Here is a 23592-nt window from a genome sequence, read left to right as displayed (position 1 = left end):
CCGTTCACCACCTGGGATGAATCTTTGTTTTGTTAAGAGACTGAAGATGAAGCATTGCTTCATAATGCATTATTCTAGTGAAAGACACTACCGTCAGAGGTCAGGGGTAGGGCAGGTGTGAACGTCTGCATACACCTGCAGTAATGCTACAGAAGTTGCAGTGGTATGAAAGCTGGAATAAACAACTGTAATAGGAATAAAATGCTTCATAAAGCTTCCCAACAGTATCTCATTAGGACATACTGTGGAGCACAGCATTCATTTCACATTGCAGTGTTTGGGACATCCGCTAAAGCAGGCTGTTCTTGAAACTTATAGGCATAGCTGGATGGGCTGTTCTCGAAAATTATAGGCACAGCTGGATGGCAACAACAGTGTCTTATTTACATGACAAATGACTGATCTGAGCATAAGACTACAAGATAGGCAAGCCTGAGCTTCAAATGTAATTATGAAGCCTTCCCCAGATTACTTCCACAGCACTTGAACTCTTGGTCTCAGTGTTCCCTTTTGTAAAAACTTCATTTAAGTGACAGAAAAAATGTGAGGATTCGTCCAAGTAATTCCTGTTGACAATGAAAACTACAATATAAATGCTTGTTTTACATGCATTTCCTTCTTTTCAGGCTAACTTACACCTACCCATCAAACCACAGAACTGATGTATAACTGTTTATGGAAGACACACAGCTACACTCTGAAATACTACAAGCAACAATATTTACTGCAGACTACAGGTAAGAAAGCTCAGGAAGCTCTTTACCCACAGGTGACAATAAAATCTATGGATATGAGCCCATATATATTTATTTCTCGATTATTTTTTATTTCAAATATGCTCTTTTACAAGCAAAAACTCTTCCTTTGCGTCTGATATCTTCTTCTGAATACCTAGACTCAGTATCAAGCTAGGTCCCTTCCCACAGACGCATCCTTACCAGCAGCAGTGGTTTTGCAAGACAAATTATACTTAAGAGTTACACCTGTACAGCCTTTTAACTCTCTATTTATAACCTGCATGGCTCCTGCAGTCTTCAGTAACTTTGTGATATGTATTCAATTAGAATTCAATAAACAATTCTGTTGGTCAATCATATAACACAGAACCCAACTCTCCCCTATTCACCAGGTTAGCTCTACAGTATTAAAAGGCATAAAAGTTTAGAAGGTGCCACTTCGACAGAGAGGGTTTTTCTTTTAGTAAATATGTTTCTTTGCAGAAAAAACAACCCAGAGCAAATTACTCTTAAAAAGACTAAGAGTAGCAATTTAAAAACATAAAGATATTTAAGGCCTACCCTTTGGTTTTACTTTATACGGAATTCATGGGGGTATTTCCATCTGTCATGAAAAGGTTCAGCATTTCCTCAAAAGCAATTTAATTCTGAAAGGTCTGTCAGTCTCCACCAGAATGAATGAGATAAGGAAGCACTTTAGAAGATGCACACATCCCTCTTCAGAATTCATCTGTCTTCACTCCTTCATGTAGTATCTCACATTCACACCCTTTTGTTTTTAAAATGTCAATATAAAACTATGTTTATTAAGGACGGTTTTCACACGGATGAAGGAGCACAATTGCAGGGACTGTTCAAGAAGGAAAAGCTGAATGAATCAGTAAGTTACAAATGTGTGATTCCCAGCAACTACATTAAAACAGTATTATATAAAATATTTATCTATGATATTAACTGAACAGTTTTGGTTGCAAAGGCCTGGGTTCAGATACACCAGTTTAAAGTATAAAATGTTAATGTTTTACCACTCTCTTTACACAAGAATTCTTTCTAAGCTGTAAAACATGTTCTCGTGACAATCTCTTCTGATCTTCTGACAGCCGTAAGAAGAAATTACTTAATGTAGCTTTCATTAAAATAATGGGACAAAGTCAATTTACACAACTTCATTAAAAATACACTGTGATACATAGGTATTTCACATATCACATTTTTTGAATGGAAGTTTTTCCATTCACATTTTTCAATGTAATATAGTTTATGTTATTTAAAAAAAAAAGGCATAAAAAAAGTAATATTAAATTCGGGGGGGGGGTTGTGTTGTCATGATGTGTAACTTTTCTCTTTTCCACAGACAGAGCTGTGGAAACTTCCCCACAAAATTACTTGTTTTTCTGTGTACTTTACAGTTTATTTTCAGTTAATAAAAGAAACTTTGTACAATGACCAATATATCCAGCTTACCTGAAAGCTAATTACAAGATCAATTACAGCCTCTTCTCTTAGGGTTAATTTACGTCTTAAAAGAAGCTTCACAGGCTCAGAGCAATAATTCATCCTCTAGTAAGGGAGTGTGACAACAACTTTCATCACCAAAATCAAGGGTGAAAACAGCTGATTGAAGTTGCATAGAAGCTTCCACACAGCTTTTTAATTCTCCCAAGTCCTATGCAGCAGCCATTCCTGTTCTGATCTCTGCTCAAAATGGACCATAAACATGTCACAAATCAAATTCAAAGCCCAGAATACTCCATTTAGTAGATCACATACAAACCAGAACCAGAATCACAAGAGCGTTAATCTACACTTGTCAGTCACGGCACACTTTCACTTAAACTCAGGCAAACCAGAGCTGTAGTCAAGTACCTGACAGAATTTTCTGACCTGAAGTCCCCACAGTCAAAGGATCTGACATTTGCAATACTTTCACATTAACATGTGCATGCAGAATGCCTCTAAGTTCGTAGACAACAGTATCTCTGTTGATTTCAGCTAAGCTACACAATTTATACAAATCCAGAATGTGATCTCTGATTACAAATGTTGTCCTCCAACAAGGGCAATAACAGACCCTCTCACACTTTATGCACGACTATGTCTTGATAAACTTCTAACAGCCTCGTTAAAAAATGCTCAGAACACCAGTGCACATTAATAGATAATCCTAGGTATGGCAAGGCCAACCATTCAGTGTCCTGACCATCAGGTACAACCTCCTCCTCTGTTCTAATGGAGCCCGTTGGAAATAGAGGCATCTTCTACATGTAACTTCAATGCAAAAGGCGTTAGATCCTTTTGGATGCTGACCAACGTTAAAGGATTTTCTAGCCTGCCTTCCGTGCCACATGCATTACAGTGCTGCATTTCGTAGACACTGGGCAACTGTAACTTTTCCTGGGTCAACAGATTCTGCAGATATAATCTATCAAAAATGTACTGAGTGGAACTAAAACTAAGTATTTTCACAAAAATACTCTAAAGTGTTAATTTGACAGAGATGGTGTTAATTCGATAGATATGGTGTCCTTGGATTCCTACATGATTTTCTGCTGTTTAATACACTCATGGAATGTTCTGTTTAATACACATGTGGAATGTGTATTGAACTTGATTGGTAGAAGGGAATTTTCGAGTCTGTACATGAAGTTACTGTATCCTGGATCAAAACTGCTAAACAATGACTTTTGTTGTTGCCCAATCCAAGGCCTATTAAAATAAATAGGAAAAAAAAAAATCACTAATTCTCAACTGGCTTCAGACCAGAATAAAATTATCACTCAAAGTTTAGTTATTGATTTTCACCTATTATTCAACAGATTTGCTCTCTATGCTCTTAATCTAACTCATTTGTTTTTGCAGCTGAATTTTTACAGTCTGTGTGTGCAAGCCCTGATGTTTCAATATACCTAAGCAAAGGCAAGTTAGACTCAGCACAGAGTCAAGAGATTGCCAACAAGACAGCTAATGAGATGCATGTTACCACCCCAGTGAAGGCAAAACAATAATATAGATAAAAACAAATAAATAATTTGGCCTGCAGAATACCCATTACTTCTAATAACAGGAAACTCTAAGGGAGTTTAACTTCGTATTTGTTCATGAGTGCAAAATTTTTACTGCAGAACTTTCCACTGATGCCATAAGATAACAAAACTCCCATAAACTCCTGTTTATTACTATCATGCACTATGGAATTTATTTGCACAATAAACAGGTCAAAATATGTATTTATTACCATCCTTTGCTGTTTCCTAATATTGCCTGTTCCATTTCTTCAAATTTTCAGGAAGATGGAAAAGAAGAAAAGATTCTTGATTCTTCAGCAAAATATTTGGGCTCTAAGCTGTGATAACTTTCCATAAAGTTAATGAAGACTGAAAGTGTTTCACTCCAAATCCATCAGTAGCACATTATTTTCCCACCACTTCAGAACCACCTAGGGACTGAAGGTGCTTTCTCCCTGGAGCCCTGGGAGGCTATGCTGTGAAAGCAATGGCTTAACCTTGGAGTTTGCAAGACTTTCCACAGTGTGTTCTACTTAAGTATGAACTAGTAATACAGTTTAGAAGTGGTTAGAAATCTCAACTGACATACAAAAAAATGAAGATTTCTATTCACTTCTACCAAATACCAACAACTTTCATGTTTCTGCATGAGTGAGAGCATCTGTATCAGGAAGAAGGAAAAGAGGTTCAGATTCTGTCCAGGAGAGCACAGGTTAGCATTACTCAGGTTACTGTTACTCAGGTCAGGCAATAGAAGGGCAATGTTTATTTGTAGAAGGGATACACTAAGCAGTCCAGCATCAAAGGAAAAGTGTTCCAGTGGAGACATTCCTCCAGTGACCACCACCTCTCAAGAAATACCAGGCTATGGTGGAACACCCAACAAAAGACATTAAAGACCTCTTACTGGCAACCTCAGAGAATTTTGATTTCAATCCTTTGCTCTGAATAACACAAGAAAGTGCCAGTAGAACTTCAGGAGTGCATACTTAAAAAGCATTTCTATCTCCAGCAGTACTAGAGAGAGACAGAGAGGTCTATTTTTCAATAAAAGTAGAAAAAACGCAGCTTTACCATGTGAACTGCCACCCAAAACTTTCTTAAATTCCACTTTATGTATTGATCTAACAGCAAATTCTGCTTGAGAAATGTGGAATGGAACAATAAGTTGTCTAGGAATTACAATTTTAACCATGTTCCATGCTGCTGCTTTAATTATGTAAAATAGTATTAACAAACTGTTTATGCATGAAGTGGATAATTTATACATCAAAAATTATTATGATAATTGGATCATGCTATCTTCTTAGCTCTTCCCTCCTCCACCTCTGCAAGCTCTCAAGTGAAGAAATAGTCAGAGAAATAGCTGTTTCAGGCTGGGATAACGATGAATTACATTTTTCCCATTGAGCTTCCAAACACAGGGCACTTGCTCTGAAGAACTGAATCAACAACCACACAAGCTTGGAGAGAGAGCAATGCATATTTCATAATCTCCCAAGTGTGATGTTTTTAACAGCATTATAGGCATGACAACAATGGACCAAAAGGAGAACACACAGATTTGGAGCTGTCACTATCCTCAACTCCAACATCGCTACTGTTGTTCATTTGCGTTTTTTTTCTAGGAGGGGGAGGGATGTGAAGGAAACTTGCTTATAATTTCTATCCTCTTTTCTGGAAATGATGATGTAAGCTATGAATTGTCATTTAAATGTACCTGGTTTCATTTGACTTTTATTATAGTCTTAACACTAACTCACGTTTATTAAATTTAATAACAGCTCCTGCTTTATTCTTAAAGGTATACAGAGTAACTAATACAGTGCGATCACTGAAAACCTATTTGATGAAAATATTTTAACATTTCCAGCATTTCACAAGACTACGCAGCATCCATACAGTTATTCTTGTCCAAATACTGGAGACTTTGGTCTGTCAGTTGCAGAGCTCTGGGCAAGTTCCAGGGAATTCAAAAACGAAGCCGTTTGGCTAACAGGTTTTGAACGCCATGCTAAAAACGTGCCCAGAGGGATGCAAGTGCCGCCGGGCGGCGGGGGAGCTCACCTGGCGGCGGGGCGGGTGGGAGCGGGCGGCCGCCCCCGCCGCTGCGGGTGCGCCGGGCCGGGCCCCTCCGGGCCGGGCCCCCGCGGGCCGTGCGCGACGTGCGGAGCTGTCTGCGGTGCTGAAAAGGCGGCGGCGGAAAACGCCCCCCCCCCTCCCCCCCGGGCGACTGAAGGCGCTCGAGCTCCTCCACCGCCCATCAACCACCGTCTAACCGAGGGAAAAGGCGAAAAAGAAAACTCATTTGTCTCACGTCGATGTATGACTCTCGGCTCTTGGGAAGAACCCCTGCAAGTCTTCATAAACCTCCCTTCCAACTCCCTCAAAATGTTCAGCAGGTCTGGGACAGGCAAGCTCTAGAGTTCGGTTTAACTGACTTGCTGACTGTTTTCGAAGCAAAACATATGGGCAAGGTCATTTTAATGGAAAAACTAGAGTCACCTGCTAGGCTGCTAGGCACTGCCATAGACTTGCTTGCAGCATGGCTGTTCGGACTTCCTACCAATAAATCAAGGTCACAGACTACTGAAAAGAACGAAAAAGCTGATTTCTGTTTGCTGGCATTTTAGGTCATCAGGTGTTTCTAAATATTAAATCTGCAATCAGTAATAATTACTAAAATGTCATCTTTTTATTTCACAACATGTTTTGTCTCATGATTTGTAGAAAAATCTACTCATGTTTAGGTTGGTTTGCTTCCACCAGAGTATGAAACATACCACACCACAAGTGGAATGCATTGACCTTCTCCTGTTCTATAGAACAATATTTCTTCTCTCCATGAATTCCTGCTTATTTACACTATACCCACAGGTGAAGTCTAAGTACGCTTCAGAGAAGAATTAGAAAGGAATGTTCAAACTTGAACAGGATTGACAAATAGCTGGTGCAAACAGTCCTCCAGGACACAACTAACCATCTGTGGGCATGATTCTACAGACGTGACTAATTCTACTGCACATAGCAGGATATTTGCTTGAATTAGACAAGTGTGCCTTCAGAAAACAGTTAGCTTTAAAGATTGTTTAAAAACCATTACATTATCAGGGCTACACAGTAATTTCTTCTGCCTGGAGAAGATTCCTTACATTCCTACGCCAAGTATCTTAAAGGTACTTCTTGTTTTCAGATGTCAAGTGTAACATAAATATACGACCGTAGCTGGACATAAATTTTACTCTGCATGTTCTTCACCTTATTTTTTTAAGAGTCAACTGTGTGTACGAAAACAGACTGTGCCTAAATTAAAAAACTATCAGATATCTAATAGCTAAGGCTGGTACTACGCCCTTTCCTTCTAACAGGCTCCTTGAAAAAGAGAACTTCCTTTTCATTTTCAAGATGAATGACAGAGCCCCTTGAAGCTGCAGCTCACTCAGGGCCCTGCCATGACTACTGCAGTTTTTGGTGTCTCTCAGACAAAAACATAGGGTATTGCTGTTTTACAGGCAGGTATACTTGTGTGCTGTACTGTCAGGCAGCACTGAAAACTACATTAACCTTGATTAAGTCACATGATTGCATAACTCTGTCCTTGCAGTCCCGTACATGAGGAAGTTTTTTAAAACTACCAATAAAAAAAACCCCAAAACCCAGAATTACAACTTTATTTTTTTAAGATTGTTTTCTTCTGATCTGTAACACACTCCTAAGGGAATGAAAACTTGTAACTATTTACCTGAAAAAAAATCCCAACTGAATCTTGGAGTAACTACTTAGTATAAGCTGAGGCATACAGGGACCTACAACTATTTGGTTATCTTGCATAAAATTTTCCATTTAAAGTTTCTGGAAAATGCATAGAGTAATTCAAATATTTACAGAGATTTTTTTTCAGCTTTGCTCTTCATGCCTGAAGCACCACTTGTGGGAAGATACACCAGAGAAGAAGGCTCCCACATTGCAGCAGTGCCACTTACTTATTTTTATACGGATAAAGAAACCTCCTTATTAGTACTTCAGTAGTTTATAAAGATGCTCTTTCAACAGAACACTTGTTTATTGAGTACAGTATCATTAAACAGCTTTCAATATCTTTTATATTAATGCAGGGAAATTGGTTTCTGAGCCAGGAACAGAAGTTTTGCATGTGCAAGGACTGCACAACAGGATCCAATTTGGCAAAGAGGCTTCAGTAACATAATACTTCCCTAACATTACCCTAAGTACGAGACTATGGTACGATTTCACATTCAAATTACAGCATTCATTTACACAGAAGCAGGGTACTATACAATTCTTAATATTTTTTTTTTTCACTGGTTGGTACCAGTGGAAAAGTCCTCTTTGCCCCTGAAAGCTGTCATTTCAGCTTGCAGCTCAAGGTATCTCTAACTAATCTGAAAAAGCAAAAGCACCGATATATCTGAGAGTAAGGTATTTTTCCCTTCAAAACTTTGAAATCTATCTGTTGCATATTTCAGTTGAGCTGGAAAGCCAAGTTTTAATTTCTTGGTCAAAAATTACAACTGAAATTAGAACTAAGTCCCTCGGACAGAATCTGTGACAGTATTTGTGAGACTTATTCTACAGCTTTGATCGTTACGTTCCTCCTACCTTTAGCCCTACCTTTCTTGACAGTTTTCCTCTGTCACATTCCTAGTGGCCGTATGGCATTAAATAAAACAAGTCGAACATAAGCCTTCCCCCTCCTCTTAAACATTCTCCTAGAGTATGCTTGTATCTAAGACAGTGCAGTAAAGATTACATACCTTGCACAGTGAAGATCATTAACCTTGCCGTCAAGAGGAAATGCACAGCATGAAATTTAGTCAGTGAGAAATAAGAGACTGTTGCTGTACATCTGCTACAGAAGACGGCAGGCATGTCACTGAGAAAGCATGTTATAACCTCAGGGCTAAGCGATCCTGTAGCATAACCGCAGGCAACAGTCCCTAGCAGGCAGAGCTTCCTGGCACATATACGCCCGCCGTGTTTCTCTCCAGGGTGGAGGTCCATTCACCAAACTTCGGCAGGCGCGCAGTGATCACTTTTGCGTTCTGAACCACCGGGAAGTGCCAAGTACTTACCACCACTGCGCCCTTAGACAAACCACCTCGCACCCCCAGCTATGCCAGCAATGCTCACTGACCCACAGAAGGAAACGTTACCTGGATTTCCCTTGCATGGTACACGATGATGAGCCCGAGCAGGATAATCGTGGAGAGGCTAATAAGGCATTTCAGAGCGAGGGAATACAGCGACTCCTGCAAGAGAAAGACACCGCCGTCCCTCAGAGACCCACGCGCAGGGGCCGCTCCCGCCCCACCGCCACCCCCGGCCCCGGGGAGGGCCGCCTCGCCTCACGGTGCCGAGGGCAGAGCGGTGGCCGGCGGCACCCCGCCACAGGCTGGGGGGGGAGTCGCTTCGGGACGCGGACGGGACGCGGGTCGAGCAGCCCCGCCACGCTGGGCTCTCTGAGGGGCCGGGGCCGCCCCTCCGCGGGCCCGCGGGGCGGTCGGACCGGCTGCCGGGCCGGGCCGGGCGTGAGGCGGCGGGTACCTTGGTGTAGGCGCCCCAGGAGAGCTCGGTCTCGATGACCATGACGACGATGCCGAACATGCCGAAGATGAGCGCGTAGTCGCTGAGACGCTTGCGCTTCTCGAAGAGTGCCCGGCGGTGCCCCAGCTTGTAGCCGATGTTCTGGTTCTTCTTCTTGCTGGACTTGCCCCCGCCGTTGTTGGCGCCGCCCGGGCCGGGGCCGGGGCCGGCGGGGCCGTAGAGTGCCAGGTTGTTGGAGTTGTTGTGCTCGGGCTTGGAGACCACGATCTCCGGGGCGGCGGGGGTGCCGGTGCCGGTGCCGGGGGCGGCGGGGCTGGAGAGCGGCGGCTGGAGCGGCTGCGACTCGGAGTCCAGCTCGTGTAGGTTCCTGCGGGACGAGCTCAGGTTGCTGAGCGGCCGCATGACGCCGCCGTTGTACCTGCAGCTGCTCATGGCTATTTCGGTGAAGGGGTTGCTCTCCCGGCGCTGCTGCTGGTGATGGTGGTGATGGTGGTGGTGGTGGTGGTGGTGGGTGCTGCCGCTGCTGACACTGCTGCTGGGGCTGGCTGCCTGCTGCTGCTGCAGGCTATGGCACTGGTGGTACTGGGGGTATTGGTGAGGCTGCCTGGACGCGCCGGCATGGCTGGAGGGGGTGAGCTCGCTGACGTTCAGCTGGCTGCCCTGCCGGGAGGAGGCGGCGGAAGAGAGTGGCGAGGAGTGAGTCCGGAAGGCGCCCGAGAGGGGCGAGGAGGCGCGGAGCAGCAGGGGCAGGTTATCCCCCACGGCTGCCGCAGCAGCCCCGTAGTAGGCGCAGTTGTTGCACTGGAGGCATGGGCTCTGCTGCTGCTGCTGCTGCTGCTGCTGCTGCTGGAGGAGGCTCTGCTTGTCCTGGCCGTGCTGCTGCTGACAGTGCGGCGGCGGGCGCTGCTGCTGCTGTTGCTGCTGCTCGGGGCCGAAGCCCGCCGGGAACTGCCGCGGCGCGTCCATGCCGGGGCCGTTAAAGCCGCAGGAGGACCGGGCGGTGGTGCACCCTGCGCAATGCGTTATGGTCGGCAGGGGAGAGTTCTGCTGCCGCCACGAAGGGCCCATCCCGGCTCCCGTAGAATCCAGCCGCCGCGTCCGATTGGTCGGGCGGACCAAAACAACGGGCATCACGTCACCTGGGGGGGGGGGGGAAGCGGCCGCGGCGTGAGGCGGCGGGGGCGGCGCCGGGTCCCCCCGCCGCCCCGCCCCGGCCCGCGCGGGGATCCCGCCTCCCGCCTCCCGCCCGCCCGCGCCGCGCCCGCAGGTAAGGGCTGCCCTCGCCCCCCGCCCCCGCCCCGCCCGCCGCGGGGAGCCCCGCGCCGTGGAAACCCGGGGGTTCCCGGGGGCGGGGAGCGCGCTCGCTCCCAGGATTGCCCCCGCCAGGACGGGGCCGCCGCGGCGGGGCTCCTCGGCTCCCCGGCTCCCCGCCGCCGCTCACATCTGCGCCGCCTCCGGAACATAGGCGCCGCGCCCCGCTCCGGAGCTGTCCAGCGGCGCCTCCCGCTCTCCGCCGCCGCCCTGCAAAACACAGCGTCGCGCTCGCTCCCCTCCGCCGGCCCGGCGGGCCCGTGCCTCCCGCCGCCCACCCCGCGGCCTCGGGCCGTGCCCGCAGCGGGCCGCGGGAGGGAACGGGGAGAGGCCGCGGCCCCCGCGGGCTGCCGCGGGGCCGGGTTGCAGGGAGCCTCCCCCGGCACATCGCGGGCCTGTCACGAAGCGGGGGCGGGGGGGATTTCTGTCGGCCGCTGCTTCCCTCAGCTGGAGGAGGGATAGCCGGCCGCCGGGGTGTGAGGCCACCACCCGGGACACCGCAGGGGGTGGTTTAGGGGCTGGAGACCTGCTCCGGTGGGTCGGCGGGAGCTTTACCGTGAAACGGGATCGGTGTCACCTAGCAGCTGCGCTCCCCTCCGGCTCGGGTTTCCTGGCATGCGGTGCCAGTGCAGTCCTTAAGTTGGTCTCCTGCTACCATTTTGCCTCTTCCCCTTCCTTTCCCTCCCAAACTCTCACTGAATAATTCATTCCCGCAGCTCCCTTAGGCAGAGTAATGTCTGCACCGGGTAAAGTCTCTTTTCTGCATTTATTTAAGGGAAGATTCTCTAAGGGAAGGACCATGAAACGGTAGGTGATTTACCTCGTTACAGCTGTGCCATTCTTGTTGCCTGGGTGAGATTTTAAACTGGGTTTCTTTTTTTTTTTTTTTTTTCCAGTCAGGCAGCACTGCCTTTGAGGCTTGAAAAATCAGCTGCAAAATTTAATAGCGTGGAAGGTTTCCTTACATCTTCAACTTTTCTCTAATGTCAAAGACAAAATTCACTAAGCCTTTATAGGATAAAAGCCTACATCCGTATGATTTCTGTGTCTCACATGACATTCGATTTCCTTTGAAACTCTACACCCTTGAATGGCTTGCATTTTAGAAATTTGAGTGAGGAACCATCAATAACAAAGTTTTTAAATATGCTCTGCTATAAAATTTCAATGGCTTAATTCCTAACTAAGGTGTACCTTTTAAAGCAAGCACATATTGCACACACAGAGTCAAACAACCCTCACTAATGTTGTAAATATCATGGTTGTACAATATAGGTAGATTACTCAGAGAGTGACCAAAAATTAAAAATCTCTGAGTATGTTTACATAGCATAGGTTATTTTGGAAAAAGCACCCATAAATAGCAGTGTGTGTGATTATGGTGTCATAATGCCTTGTGATAATTCATGGTTTGTTTAACAACCAAATTTTGAATAAAAATACACACACACGTTTTGCATGAATGATAAAGCACTTTCCAAATACATCACTCTCTGTTTTTAAATTATACTACAGTGTATTTGGATGCTGTCGATTGCACTCAGTTCTCCTGAGCACCAAAGACCAAAAAAAAAAAAGACGCTTTTATTTTTAAGAATGAACAGTCTGTTTAAAACAGCTTCAGATCTTCTATTGTTTGTTTGAAAAAACATGGTGCTATAATTCCATCTCACTGGTCCTATTTTGCCTGTGTTCTCAAACACACACATGAATTGCATGGATCTTAGAAAATGACAATCTTAGGGAACCCGTGCTTTTATCACTCTGTAAATAAAAGTCCTGCACAAATGTGCTGTCAGAATCTCTCTTTTGTAAACTAGTTAAAGATTTAGATAGGTCTAGGTTTCGTCTTTCCTTTTCTGTGCATGCCATGTCCTTAATGTTTGCGTAAAGATACTTTCTTGTAAGTGTTCTCCTTAACAGAAGATAAAGTCCTCAGGACCTAGTTTACTACGAAAGGCTTTTTAAGAAATTGGTAAATCATCATGTTTTATTTAGAAGTCACCAAGGTTCTTTCCTGTAATTTCATCTACACTGGTCATGCAAGGTTTTATTAGAATTGTGAAGGAAAAAAATTATCTTTTCAAAGTCTTGGTAGACTAAAATATATGATAGCCGTGTTCTATATGGGGAAATGATTGCATTTATTTTTCTAATTCATATATAAAAGTTACAAGTCCCAATTTTATTACATTTACTACTGCTATCCTATTTATTTGTAGAAATGGGAAGGACAGTGTTGTTACTAGCTTTTGGATATTTCATCTACTTGCTTGATTGTTTCATTATGCGAATAAACAAATGAATATTCCCATGTTTAACACAAGAGGTCATACTAATCACACAGCATTTTATAAAACTAATCAGCTAGAGGTTTATTTCAGTTCCATTGTGCAACCTGGGATATCTCATCATAGTTTCAAGGTCTAAAATAAGAACTGTTGAGAGTTTGCATTTTCATAGCTAAAGAGGTAAACCTTCCTCTCTATGATGCTGATTAATGAGCCGGAATAGAAAGATGCTACTTAATCTAACATCTTCCTTTTTGTCGTGGTTTAACCTAACCTAAAATTATTTTAAAGTTTACTTTTAAAAATGAGTGTATTTATTTTTGGAAATAAAATACATTCTTCATGTGAATTGAATTGTTACATTCTTTTGTATCACAAATAAATTAGCATGGGCAGCTCGGAACTGCTAAATCATACTAAACTAGTAACAGTGAACCCCTATGAAACAAACATTATCTGTTTGGGATTGGGGGCTTTGGTTTTTTCCTACCTTTTCATTATATACTGGATGGAACTGCTCTTACTGATTAACATAGGTCCTGCTGCTGCTTTGCCAAAGAGGCTGTTTTTTCACACACGTGTGGTGTGTGTACACATGTGTGCACACACACCTTTGTATTAAGTAAGAGAGAGACAATTACTGCAGATCTCATTTGATAATGATGATTATTGGAGATGTTTGGAAAAAAGAATTTTTTCTAAACCCACTAATTGCAAGAACAAGATAAATACTGTTGAGCAAAACTGTGTCAATAGCAGGACAGGAAGCTCAACAGACACAAGAAAAAATAGATTTCTGAGAGGAAAAAACCACTATGAAATATTTGAAGTGAGAGCTAATGGCTAGTCATTTGAAAAGCCCACATAACAACATCTAATGGAGATGCAACACCTACAGGCTACAATAAAAGGTATTAGAAAGCTATTTTGGCTCTTATCCTATTGCCCCTACTCATGCCAGACTCCTGTTAAAATCACTGAGAATCCTGCACTCATAAAAATGTCAAGAAATACAGAACGATAGTAGCAAAAAGAAAATTAAAGGAATGGGGAAAAAAAAGCCTAGGAAATTCCATTCTGTAACAGTATTTTGAACTCAAAGCATATTCTGCACAAGACCTAGGAGTTTCTAGAAAGCACTAAAGGAAACAGCCTTGTCCAGTTCAAAAAAAGCAAGCGGGTGCATAGCTCAGTGTATACACAGAAGGATGCCATTCAGTGAAAGCAGAGTCACATTAATAAAACCAGAGGTAACACTGACAGCAGTAGGGTATCACGAGATCATTCAAGAGTATCCATGCAGCAATAAAAATGCTTTGTGAGACAACACCAAAATGACTGCAGTACAGCTGCCACGACGATGGCATGGAAACTAACCATATGAGCCACATGTGTAAATTACCTTTTGCATACCATCTGGCAGGGCTTTTACTCACCAGATGTCTCTGACATTCACCCCAGCAACTTCTGTTGTCAGGCAGTTATATGCCCTAACTAGAATCCCACCCCTGCTGGACCCATGCTCATTTCAAAGACCTTTTGATAATGTTCCACAGTAGTGGGGGAAGGAGACGAAATACCAAATAATGACTCCGTGCGGATAGTACAGCTACATATTAGAAGGAGGCATGCTTTACTGTATCTACTTTTGATTTTATACTGTTCCACTAATCTACACTTTCTTCTGCTTCTCCAGCATATCACCAGTGAAAATGCAGATTCACTCCAGTTGAAATCTTCATCTATTATCTGGGACATATAGGATACAAAAGATGAGGACACTGGATTGACAGCTCTAAAATGCTAACCAAAACTTTAAAATGTGGGGATGCCTTAATTCATGGGGGTGCAGCTTAAGGAATATCTAGAATTGCTGCATACCTTTCCTCCTGTCAAGGGGCCTTCCTCAAGGGATGGAATTTTTGGATTTTTTTGCTAACAAAATTTTTTATTACTATTAAACATGTTGAAATTATTGGACAGGGTCCACAAAACAGCTGGGAAAATTATTTCTTCCCTTAATTCACTTTTCCACCTTTTCTGGATATTTTTATAGTACTTGGAGATAACACAAACCTAGTGACGTCTTGTCTTGCTCCTACTTTTTTCTCATTATCAAGGGATACTGCCACCTACAAGGAATTTCTTAGCTAGCTAATTGCATCAGCATTAATACTATTTTGCACAGCCTTTACAGGTGCTCAGCAGGTGACTATTACATTATGTTTAATCTGACTACCTTTTATTGTTCTCACAGGACTTTAACTCAGTACGATTACTGAAATGATAACATCATGCAGTATTTCTATTTTAGCCTATGCAAAAGCACAGAGTGACTCTGAGTGTGTGTGGGGTTATCAAGTGTTTGAGCTTACTTTTAACCTTGCAGAATCCAGTATTTGAAGAATTTTGACCCATTGAGTCCAGTGAGACAGTGTTTACATCTAAATATAAGATCATACCCTGCAAAGTTGGTAGTGCGCAAACTGAAGATGTTAGCAGCACTTTTCCTCTCCATAAAATATGTCATTTCTGATTCATGTAGCAATTTATTCTAAATAATTAAATTCTTTTTGCCCATATTTGAAAAAAATATTTTTTCCATTGGTACTTTACCATCACTGATTCCATTTTACCATCAGAACATAGTTACTATGGATTTGCACTGGCATTGTTGTATTTGGAAAATTCATTCTAGATTACTTAATAACATGATCCCTTATTAGGCTGTAAAATGTGAGAGGTGGACTTTGCTTTTATCAGGTGACAAATGTGTGGTGTGTATGATTGCTTTCAAATCTTAAACGCACTGTAGGTTCTTCCAGTCAGTAGCCCTCCCAATTCAAAACATGTATAAAGTGTAAGGTTGCTTCTTTGGTTGGGGGCTTTTTTATTTGTTTCTGCAGCCCTGATTCCCTGAAGGACTCTACAACTTCCACAGCTCGTTCAAATCCCATGTCATGAAAGTCCATTTTCTCATTGTTGTCATCATCATACCTAAAGCCTTTTGGATACTTTCATAACACACACAAATGTCAATGTCTGTTGTGGTCCTGTTTGCAGAAATCATATCTCTAACAAGTTTGGAAAATTTATACATTTGCAGAACAAATGGAAGCAGTGAAAAGATAAAAGGCAATGTCCAATTTTATGTTACCTGCAGTCCTACTTTCTACTCGATATACACTTAATTGTGTTTGTGTGGTTGTTTTTCTAATTTATGAGATGGCTGACTTGAGGAACAAGTTTGGAACAGAGGAATGGGGCAGTCGCTGAGGGAAGAGCATCTCACTCCTTCCTTCCTAGCTAGGTTTGTCTGCAGCACCTTCTTTTCTCCACTCCCCTTCCCTTCACATTACCCCTCCTTCTCACCTTCCCTACTGCAGAGGAGACAGGACGCTTACTCTTATGCTACTTGACAGCACCTGTGCGTTGGATGGTGGAAGACCGGGAAGAGTTCTGCGGCTCAGCTTTTGTCAAAGTTGGGAGTTATTCAAGCAATCTGTGCTTCAGGCCGATTCTGGCTTGATAAGCTCAGTGACTGAGCAACTCTTTGAAGTGATATTCCAGAAAGTGCCGGGAAGTTTTATGAAATTTTCATTCTCTGAAGTATAATTCTTCTCACTTCTCTTCTTTATCCCTTGTATTTTCATACTACTCAACCAAAAATTAACTGTGTTTTTGAGGAAAGGACTAGGCAGTTTTAATTATAAAAACTAAGTTTAGGCAGTTTTAATTATAAAAACTAAGTTTAAGGAGAAAGGGCTTAAGACTTTTCACATAGCCCAGAAAATCTTATCCCATTCAGAAAACTTTTCTATAGAATTGAACTCCCTTCCTTCCAGCTGGGTAAAAGCCATCTCTGCAATGCAATATATCAGATTAATAACTCTTGTATTAGCAAAGTGACATTTAAAAATATATGTAACAGTGTAGACCGCTTAAAAAAGTTAGGATAACCAGACCATTTCTCAAAGGAAAAACTATAATTTTTTTTTCATTCTGTCTACAACTTCACATATTCAAAATATATTCTACATTGAAATAGTGTGATGCAGAAATGGGAAATATATGGACAGTATGGTTTCTTCACTCCTGACCAGCATTTTAGATTCTTTATCTTTTTGGAAGGTCAAAGCCAAGTTTGAAATGGAAAAGATCTTCTAGCTTTAATTATGAAATCTCTGCTGTAACTATTATAAAGTATGTCCTAGAAGTTCCTTCTCAGACTAATTTTCCTAATATTAAAAATATATCAGTGTTCAAGCTGGTCCGAATAAAACTAGTTTTTCTGTCTCAGAGAAGCCTATCCTCTGGAGAAGAAAGCCACCCATAGGCATGGTAGGAATTCGTTTTCCCCTTTGCGACCATTACTGCAGAACAAACAAGGCACACAGGTAAGAGATCTTCCTGCACCATCTTGGGAAACAGCAATGCAGATGTCAGACAGTGTTGAAAGCAGCAAGTCATCAAATTGTCACATTCTACTCGGTAATGCAGTTTCTTTTTAAGGACAGAAATCTAGTATTCAGCCAGCCATGTTCTCTGAAGGGTGGAGATACAACATCCACCTGCACCTCCATGCACCTCCTTTCTAGTCACCTGACCCCCACTGCAGAGCTCAAGCATATGGATTAGAGGAGTTAGCAACCCAATATGCAGAGCTTGAGCTAGTCAGGAGTATGAACTGAGGATAGGGACATGACCTCAAGACCAGCACTTAACCGATGACTCTCCTCTTCTGGAGGACTCTCTTCTGATGGGGTAGGAGCCCAAGCATTTTCTTTTAAGCACCTGCAGCTGTTGTGTTCTCCTCTTAAATGTAAGCTAATTTCTTCACCACATAAACACAGCAGGGAAGAAAATGTGATTTTCCTTTCTGCCACCCTGGATGGACTCACGCGCACACTCCATCTCAGAGAGCAGGTCCTAAAACTCAAGCTGTATCATAGCTGGGGGAAGGGAAAACCAATCCCTCCCCTTACAGTTGTCTAGCCATGAAAGGTGAGATGATTCATTGGGTCAGACAGAATGAAAGTACACAAGACACATGGATCTAGCCAAAAACCAGTCTCTCTTCGGAGTAGGAGCAGGAATGCCCCTCTAGGAAATGAAGAGAGGCCTTTTCACAGACCGCTCTCCAATAGCAGTGCACGAATACCCACCAAACCCCTGCAACATCTACCGCTGTCCCCTTTGGAGGAGCCATGGGAGCCAGTTGGCCATCTCTAGACTTTCTCATGTTCAGGATTCTACAGAACAGTGCAGTCAAGGGGACAGATTTGTTTCTGCTATACCTGTGAAGAATATGGCTCAAGCACTCAGCAAGTTGTCAAACTCTTGGAGGCAGTGTGCCAAATCTTTTGGAACGTCTTAGCTGATGTATTTTGCCAAACTGACAATTAGATCAGGTACTGAGCAATTCTGAAAATTAAGCCAATTACTATGATACTGACAGATTTAGTACTGTTTCTTAATTCTAGTACAAACGTTTATTTTTTGGTACTAGGCAGAAGAAGGGTGCAAGTATTCCAGGCCTAAAGAAAATAGTGGCACAGTAGCAGTGCAAGTAAACACAGGTGATTTCCCTGGAAGTAAAGAGTTTTCTAAAATAATATAAATAAGACAGTGTCTTTTGTAAGGTTATGGAGAAAAGGGATACCAAATATGTGCTTAGTGAACCATCTGAGAAGAAAGTATTAGGATAATCAGTAGTTTTGATTTAGGACGGCTATTTTTCGTGGTGGCATTCATTCTCTTGTAGCATTAGAGTATTAAATAGATATAGACATCATATTAAAAATAGATCACTGGAATAATGCTAATTCAGGGAGGAGGGAAATATATGAAAAGAGGCGATAAATACTGAAACCAGATATACTGGAAAACTGGAAAGTACTTTCTCAGTAACATACGACAGTGGACACAAGACATGCTAGGTGAGAAGAACTTTCAAGGAGAAGCCTGAGAAATTTGTATCTAAAATTTGAATAACTGTGCACAATATTATTTGGTTTGTCCACCTGCTGTAGCACTCTTGCATTTCTGTATAAAGAGATTGGATAAATTTGTTTACTGCATGAACATGTTGTATATGTCCTTGGTTATATATGAATGAATGAAACAGGCAACAAGATTCAGAGCAGAAGACTATCTCTACTTCTTACAGAAAGCAAATTCTTAATTTAGGTTTATTACAGTTGTCTGGCACAATATAGCCTCTTAGGAATCTCCAAAAATAAAACTACCTGATAGCAATTTTGTGTAATTCTAGAAATTTCCTATGCTAAGCAGTCATCCCTTTACATGTATTTTACTAAAGAGAATCCCTCTCATTTTGGCTAACTGAAGGAAAATGAAAGAATAAAGTCACTGATGAATTTTAAGATGTTTAAAAACAATAGGCATTAAACTCTGAATAAATAGTTAATGGTAATGAATAATCATGAATTGACTGCTACCATTTTTTCCCCACAACTCCTGCATATAGGAATAATATTTATTGCAATACCATTTCCAGTCCACCATGGATGTAAACATGCACTTTTTACAATAAGTAAAATTATTCTCCTTTGGCAAGGGGAATATCAGCATTTTTATAACTTCTGTTAAAAAATCCTTTTGCATGGTCTTAATTTTTTCTGGATACCTGTATTCCCTGAGTATCTCAACAGTGAACTTTTTGGGAGTAATTTTTGGCCACTAAATTGCCCATCTCCAATCAACTTTTTCCAGTGATCCAGTTTAGCAATAAGTACGTGACCGAACTGGGATGAAGATGCATCATAATCCTGATACTTGAGAAATGGTAAAGGAGCAGTGAAGCACAGAAGACCGTCCTCGGCTGCATCAAAAGAAGTGTGGCCAGCAGGTCGAGGGAAGTGATTCTGCCTCTCTACTCCACTGTCGTGAGACCCCACCTGGAGTACTGCGTCCAGCTCTGGCGTCCCCAGCATAAGAAAGACATGGACCTGCTCGAGCAGGTCCAGAGGAGGGCCACAAAGATGATCAGAGGGATGGAACACCTCCCCTGTGAGAATAGGCTGGGAGAGTTGCGGTTGTTTAGCTTGGAAAAGAGAAGGCTCCGGGGAGACCTTATAGCAGCCTTCCCGTACTTAAAGGGGGCCTACAGGAAAGATGGGGAGGGACTCTTAATCAGTGATGGAATGAGGGGTAATGGTTTTAAACTGAAAAAGGGTAGATTTAGATTAGATATTGGGAAGAAATTCTTTACTGTGAGGGTGATGAGACACTGGAACAGGTTGCCCAGAGAAGTTGTGGAGGCCGCCCCCCCCGGGAATTGTTCAAGGCCAGGTTGGAGGAGGCTTTGAGCAACCTGATCTAGTGAAGGATGTCCCTGCCCATGGCAGGGGGGTTGGAACTAGATGATCTTTGAGGTTCCTTCCAACCTGAACCATTCTATGATTCTACGATTCTATGATTGGCAAAAGAAGAAGCTATTAGAAGAGAATCCAGATGAGGAGCTCGACAATAGCTCACAATCTTATCTTTGAAACTGTATTTACTTAGTTTTAGAAATTAATTTGAAAAGGTGTTAGACAAATACATGTTATGTATCCTAAAACACCCTCTCTTATTTAGAGATCTGCCTGTTTTGAATAGCTGCTCAGTAGCTTGCATATTTTAAGTTCCTGGTTCCAGAATATTTCCTAGTAGATGGATTTCTTAATCGTGATTTACATTAATAATCTCTCACCTGAGTACATCTTTACAGTAATTGTGTGAAATGATGAACTCTATTATACTAGAACACAAATGATATAACTCTAAAGCGTTTAACCAGTGAAACTCCTCACTACTGCATACCACTCAGCTCCACAGAGGATCACTTAACCTCTGTGACAAGAACTAGAGGTTCAAAAACTGCACCACATCAGCAATAGAAATAAATGCTGTATTTCTTAGCACTATAACAGTTCTCGGGTATCTAGCCACTAATATAATCCAGAACCTTTACTTGCCAATTACACTGGAAGAATTAGTCATTTAACTGTGAAATTGAGAAGCAACACATGAACCTGATCCAGCCAGTAGACAACTGCCATCTTAGGGATGATGGCGCTGCATGAAATAAGATGCCACCATACAGTACACAGAATAGACTCCCAGATCCAAACTGTTTCCCGGGGCACAGTATTTGTCTCCACCCCCTGCAAAACGGAGGGGTGGTGGAAAAGGGAGGAAGAGGATGCAGTGGTGCCTGTGCCATATGTTGCCTGCTCAGCACACATGCAAGATGCAGAACAAATAGGGTCAATATCTTCTTCTGCTTGATGAGCTTTAATGTGTATCTCTTAGCTCAATGCTTTAGCCACTAACCTAGAGGGTTTTCTGAAATGGGACTCTTAACAGAATACACTTTAAACACTCATTAGTACAGGGACTGGAATCCAGGCTTCCAAGTCCCAAATGACTTCCCCAGCCATTAGTCTGTAGAGCTTTGCAATGGCTATTTAATTATTCTGTTCAACAGTAAGAGTAATTGAGAAAACCTTACCCTATATTTTGGCAATTAGAGAATTCAGCTCAGAGGGATTTAAGGTTTTATCACACAGGAGAGACCTACAGCATTGTCTCTCACATGCTGGGGGACAGTCCTAGCCCTTAGATTGTCTAGTAAGTGAATTTCTGGGAACAACAGGTAGCAGCAACTCTGTTTTGGAAGGGGCAGTGAGGGAAGGAGAGGAACTATCTATGGTCAGTTGCAAAAATGCCTACTGGAGTTGGCCATGCTGATGATAGAGGTAGAAGAAATACTCAAGATCAGTTTGTTCTGGGCAGACATAGACATGAGCTGGGGGCTTAGCTAATCATTACATGTAAGATTTTAGTCCTGGGCATTCCCAAAACCAAGAGACTCAAGAATTTAACTATTAGAAGGGAATTCATGTGTATAAATAAGTAGCAGATAGGATGGAGGCCTTGAAGCCTTGAGTCCTGACCTTACATCCTTCAACAAGTCCCCCATAAAGAAGGGATACAGACAGACAATTTGAATACCTACCCCATACTGATTTCTCGGTAAAAGACTATATATGGGAAAAACAAATAGAGGAGGGAGTATCAGCCAGTATTTACCTATGCATATAGTGATTCGAGATGAAATAACTGAATTACTAACTGCAGCATATATAACCTCTTGCTGAAGACTGCAGACAGTTGGCAAATGGCCAGTATAATGCCAAGGTTCCTGGGCAGATAAGTGACACTACAGACCAGTAAACCTGATGTCAGGACTGCAAAACTGAGTAAAAACTATAATAAAAGATAGAAGTAATGCACACGTGGATCAATATTATTTTGGGAAAGAATCAACTTTTTTTCCTTCCCCTTAAGGAGGGGCCCTATTGAAAAATCCAATGGATTTCCTTGAAGAAATAAACACAGTTGTGTTAACAAGGGAGAACCATTTAATACACTTGGATTTTCAAAGGGCAGTTTAGTGGGACCCTGAAATCAAGTTGGCTTTGCAGTAAATAATAATACTTCCCCCCACACACACACTGTATAATTTTTCTTGAGCATTAAATTAGACTGTTATGTGGCAAGGCCACAGCACTAAAAGTTACTAAATCATTTTTTTTACTGAGGCAGCATAGCAGTTCACTTCATCAAAGCATTTCAAACTCATTAATTCTGTTTTTCTTTCTCTCTGCATATACACTTTAAGATTATATTTGTAAGTACTAAGAGGATGCTTAGCAGCCCTGATAATCTTACTGTTCTTCCAGCAAGGCCTTACTGTAAATAAATAAAATAAAGGAAAACAGCAGCTGGATATGAAGAAACTTTGCATTGAAATACAGTGTACCTTTATTTTGCCTGTTGTGAGGGTGTAAGTCATGTGGCAGGAATACCCCTGCTAAGATGGCTAGGCGACTAGTCAGTGGATGAAGAGAGAGACTCTTCCAGCAAACCGTTCAGGGAACTAAATCCTGAAAAAGCTTTTTTGCTCTGATTTTAGAGGAAGACTATTCACATGACAGAGTTAGCTGGATAATCAGAGCATTTAGATTTTAAAGTGAACAATAAATAGCCTTTTATCAAAAGCGATCATTTCATCAGGGATGATATACAGAAAGTTTTCTCCTCCTCTTTTGTACAGTGTATTTTTTTCTCCCTTTTCCTGTCATGTGCATATAGTAGCAATAGCTTGAGTTTTATACATAACTATATGCAACTGCAGGCTGATTTAATTTAAAAAAAGGGGGGAATAGGATCCTTGAGCCACTTTTTGACTGACAGCTGATCAATACTTTTCATGCAACATTTTTCTTAACATTCCCAAAAGGAATCTTCTGCCTGACATTTGTTTGTCATGGGCAAAAAAAAGAAGTTTCAGATTTTAGGATTTTATTTGTTTTCCATTACAGTTTATCTCCTTCAGTAAACTGGATTTGGGAAGCAGTTTTAGCTGGCAATATTGATTTCAATTATACAAAGAGGGAAGATATAGAAGGATTATTGAAAGAGCAAGAGGAAAAGAGGAACAGTGTTGAGAAACACTGATCTTACCAAAAGAGAAGCACCACTGTGGTGGAGATATTCAGTTAATGAAAGATAAGCCCAATCCACTTTGTATATTAATTTCTCCTTTGAATTCTCTCTCTTTCATCTAATGGGAGTAGCGTTAGCAATCTACACAGAGATAATCGTGCTTAT

At 42.1% G+C, this 23592-nt stretch overlaps 1 protein-coding gene across 3 annotated transcripts in view; it reads right to left on the bottom strand.

The window, feature by feature from the left end:
* The window catches only part of KCNN2 (potassium calcium-activated channel subfamily N member 2), a 79976-nt gene extending 69192 nt beyond the window's left edge, over positions 1-10784 (bottom strand). For 2 of the 3 annotated variants that reach the window (XM_076362456.1, XM_076362455.1), the window contains exons 1-3: positions 10749-10784; positions 9308-10446; positions 8917-9012 (exon numbers count right to left, since the gene is read on the bottom strand). In XM_076362456.1, coding sequence (XP_076218571.1) covers positions 8917-9012; positions 9308-10446; positions 10749-10770 — 1257 coding nt within the window. In that variant the 5' untranslated portion in view covers positions 10771-10784. Of the gene's footprint in view, positions 1-8916; positions 9013-9307; positions 10447-10748 lie in introns of those variants that run through there. The other variant, XM_076362457.1, reaches the window with a different exon arrangement.
* Positions 10785-23592: the final 12808 nt, after the last annotated feature.

The sequence above is a fragment of the Aptenodytes patagonicus genome, chromosome Z, assembly GCF_965638725.1.
Source record: "Aptenodytes patagonicus chromosome Z, bAptPat1.pri.cur, whole genome shotgun sequence".
NCBI classification, from domain to species: domain Eukaryota; kingdom Metazoa; phylum Chordata; class Aves; order Sphenisciformes; family Spheniscidae; genus Aptenodytes; species Aptenodytes patagonicus.
Note: the sequence above shows the minus strand (reverse complement) of the source record. Positions and strands in the feature narration are given on the sequence as shown.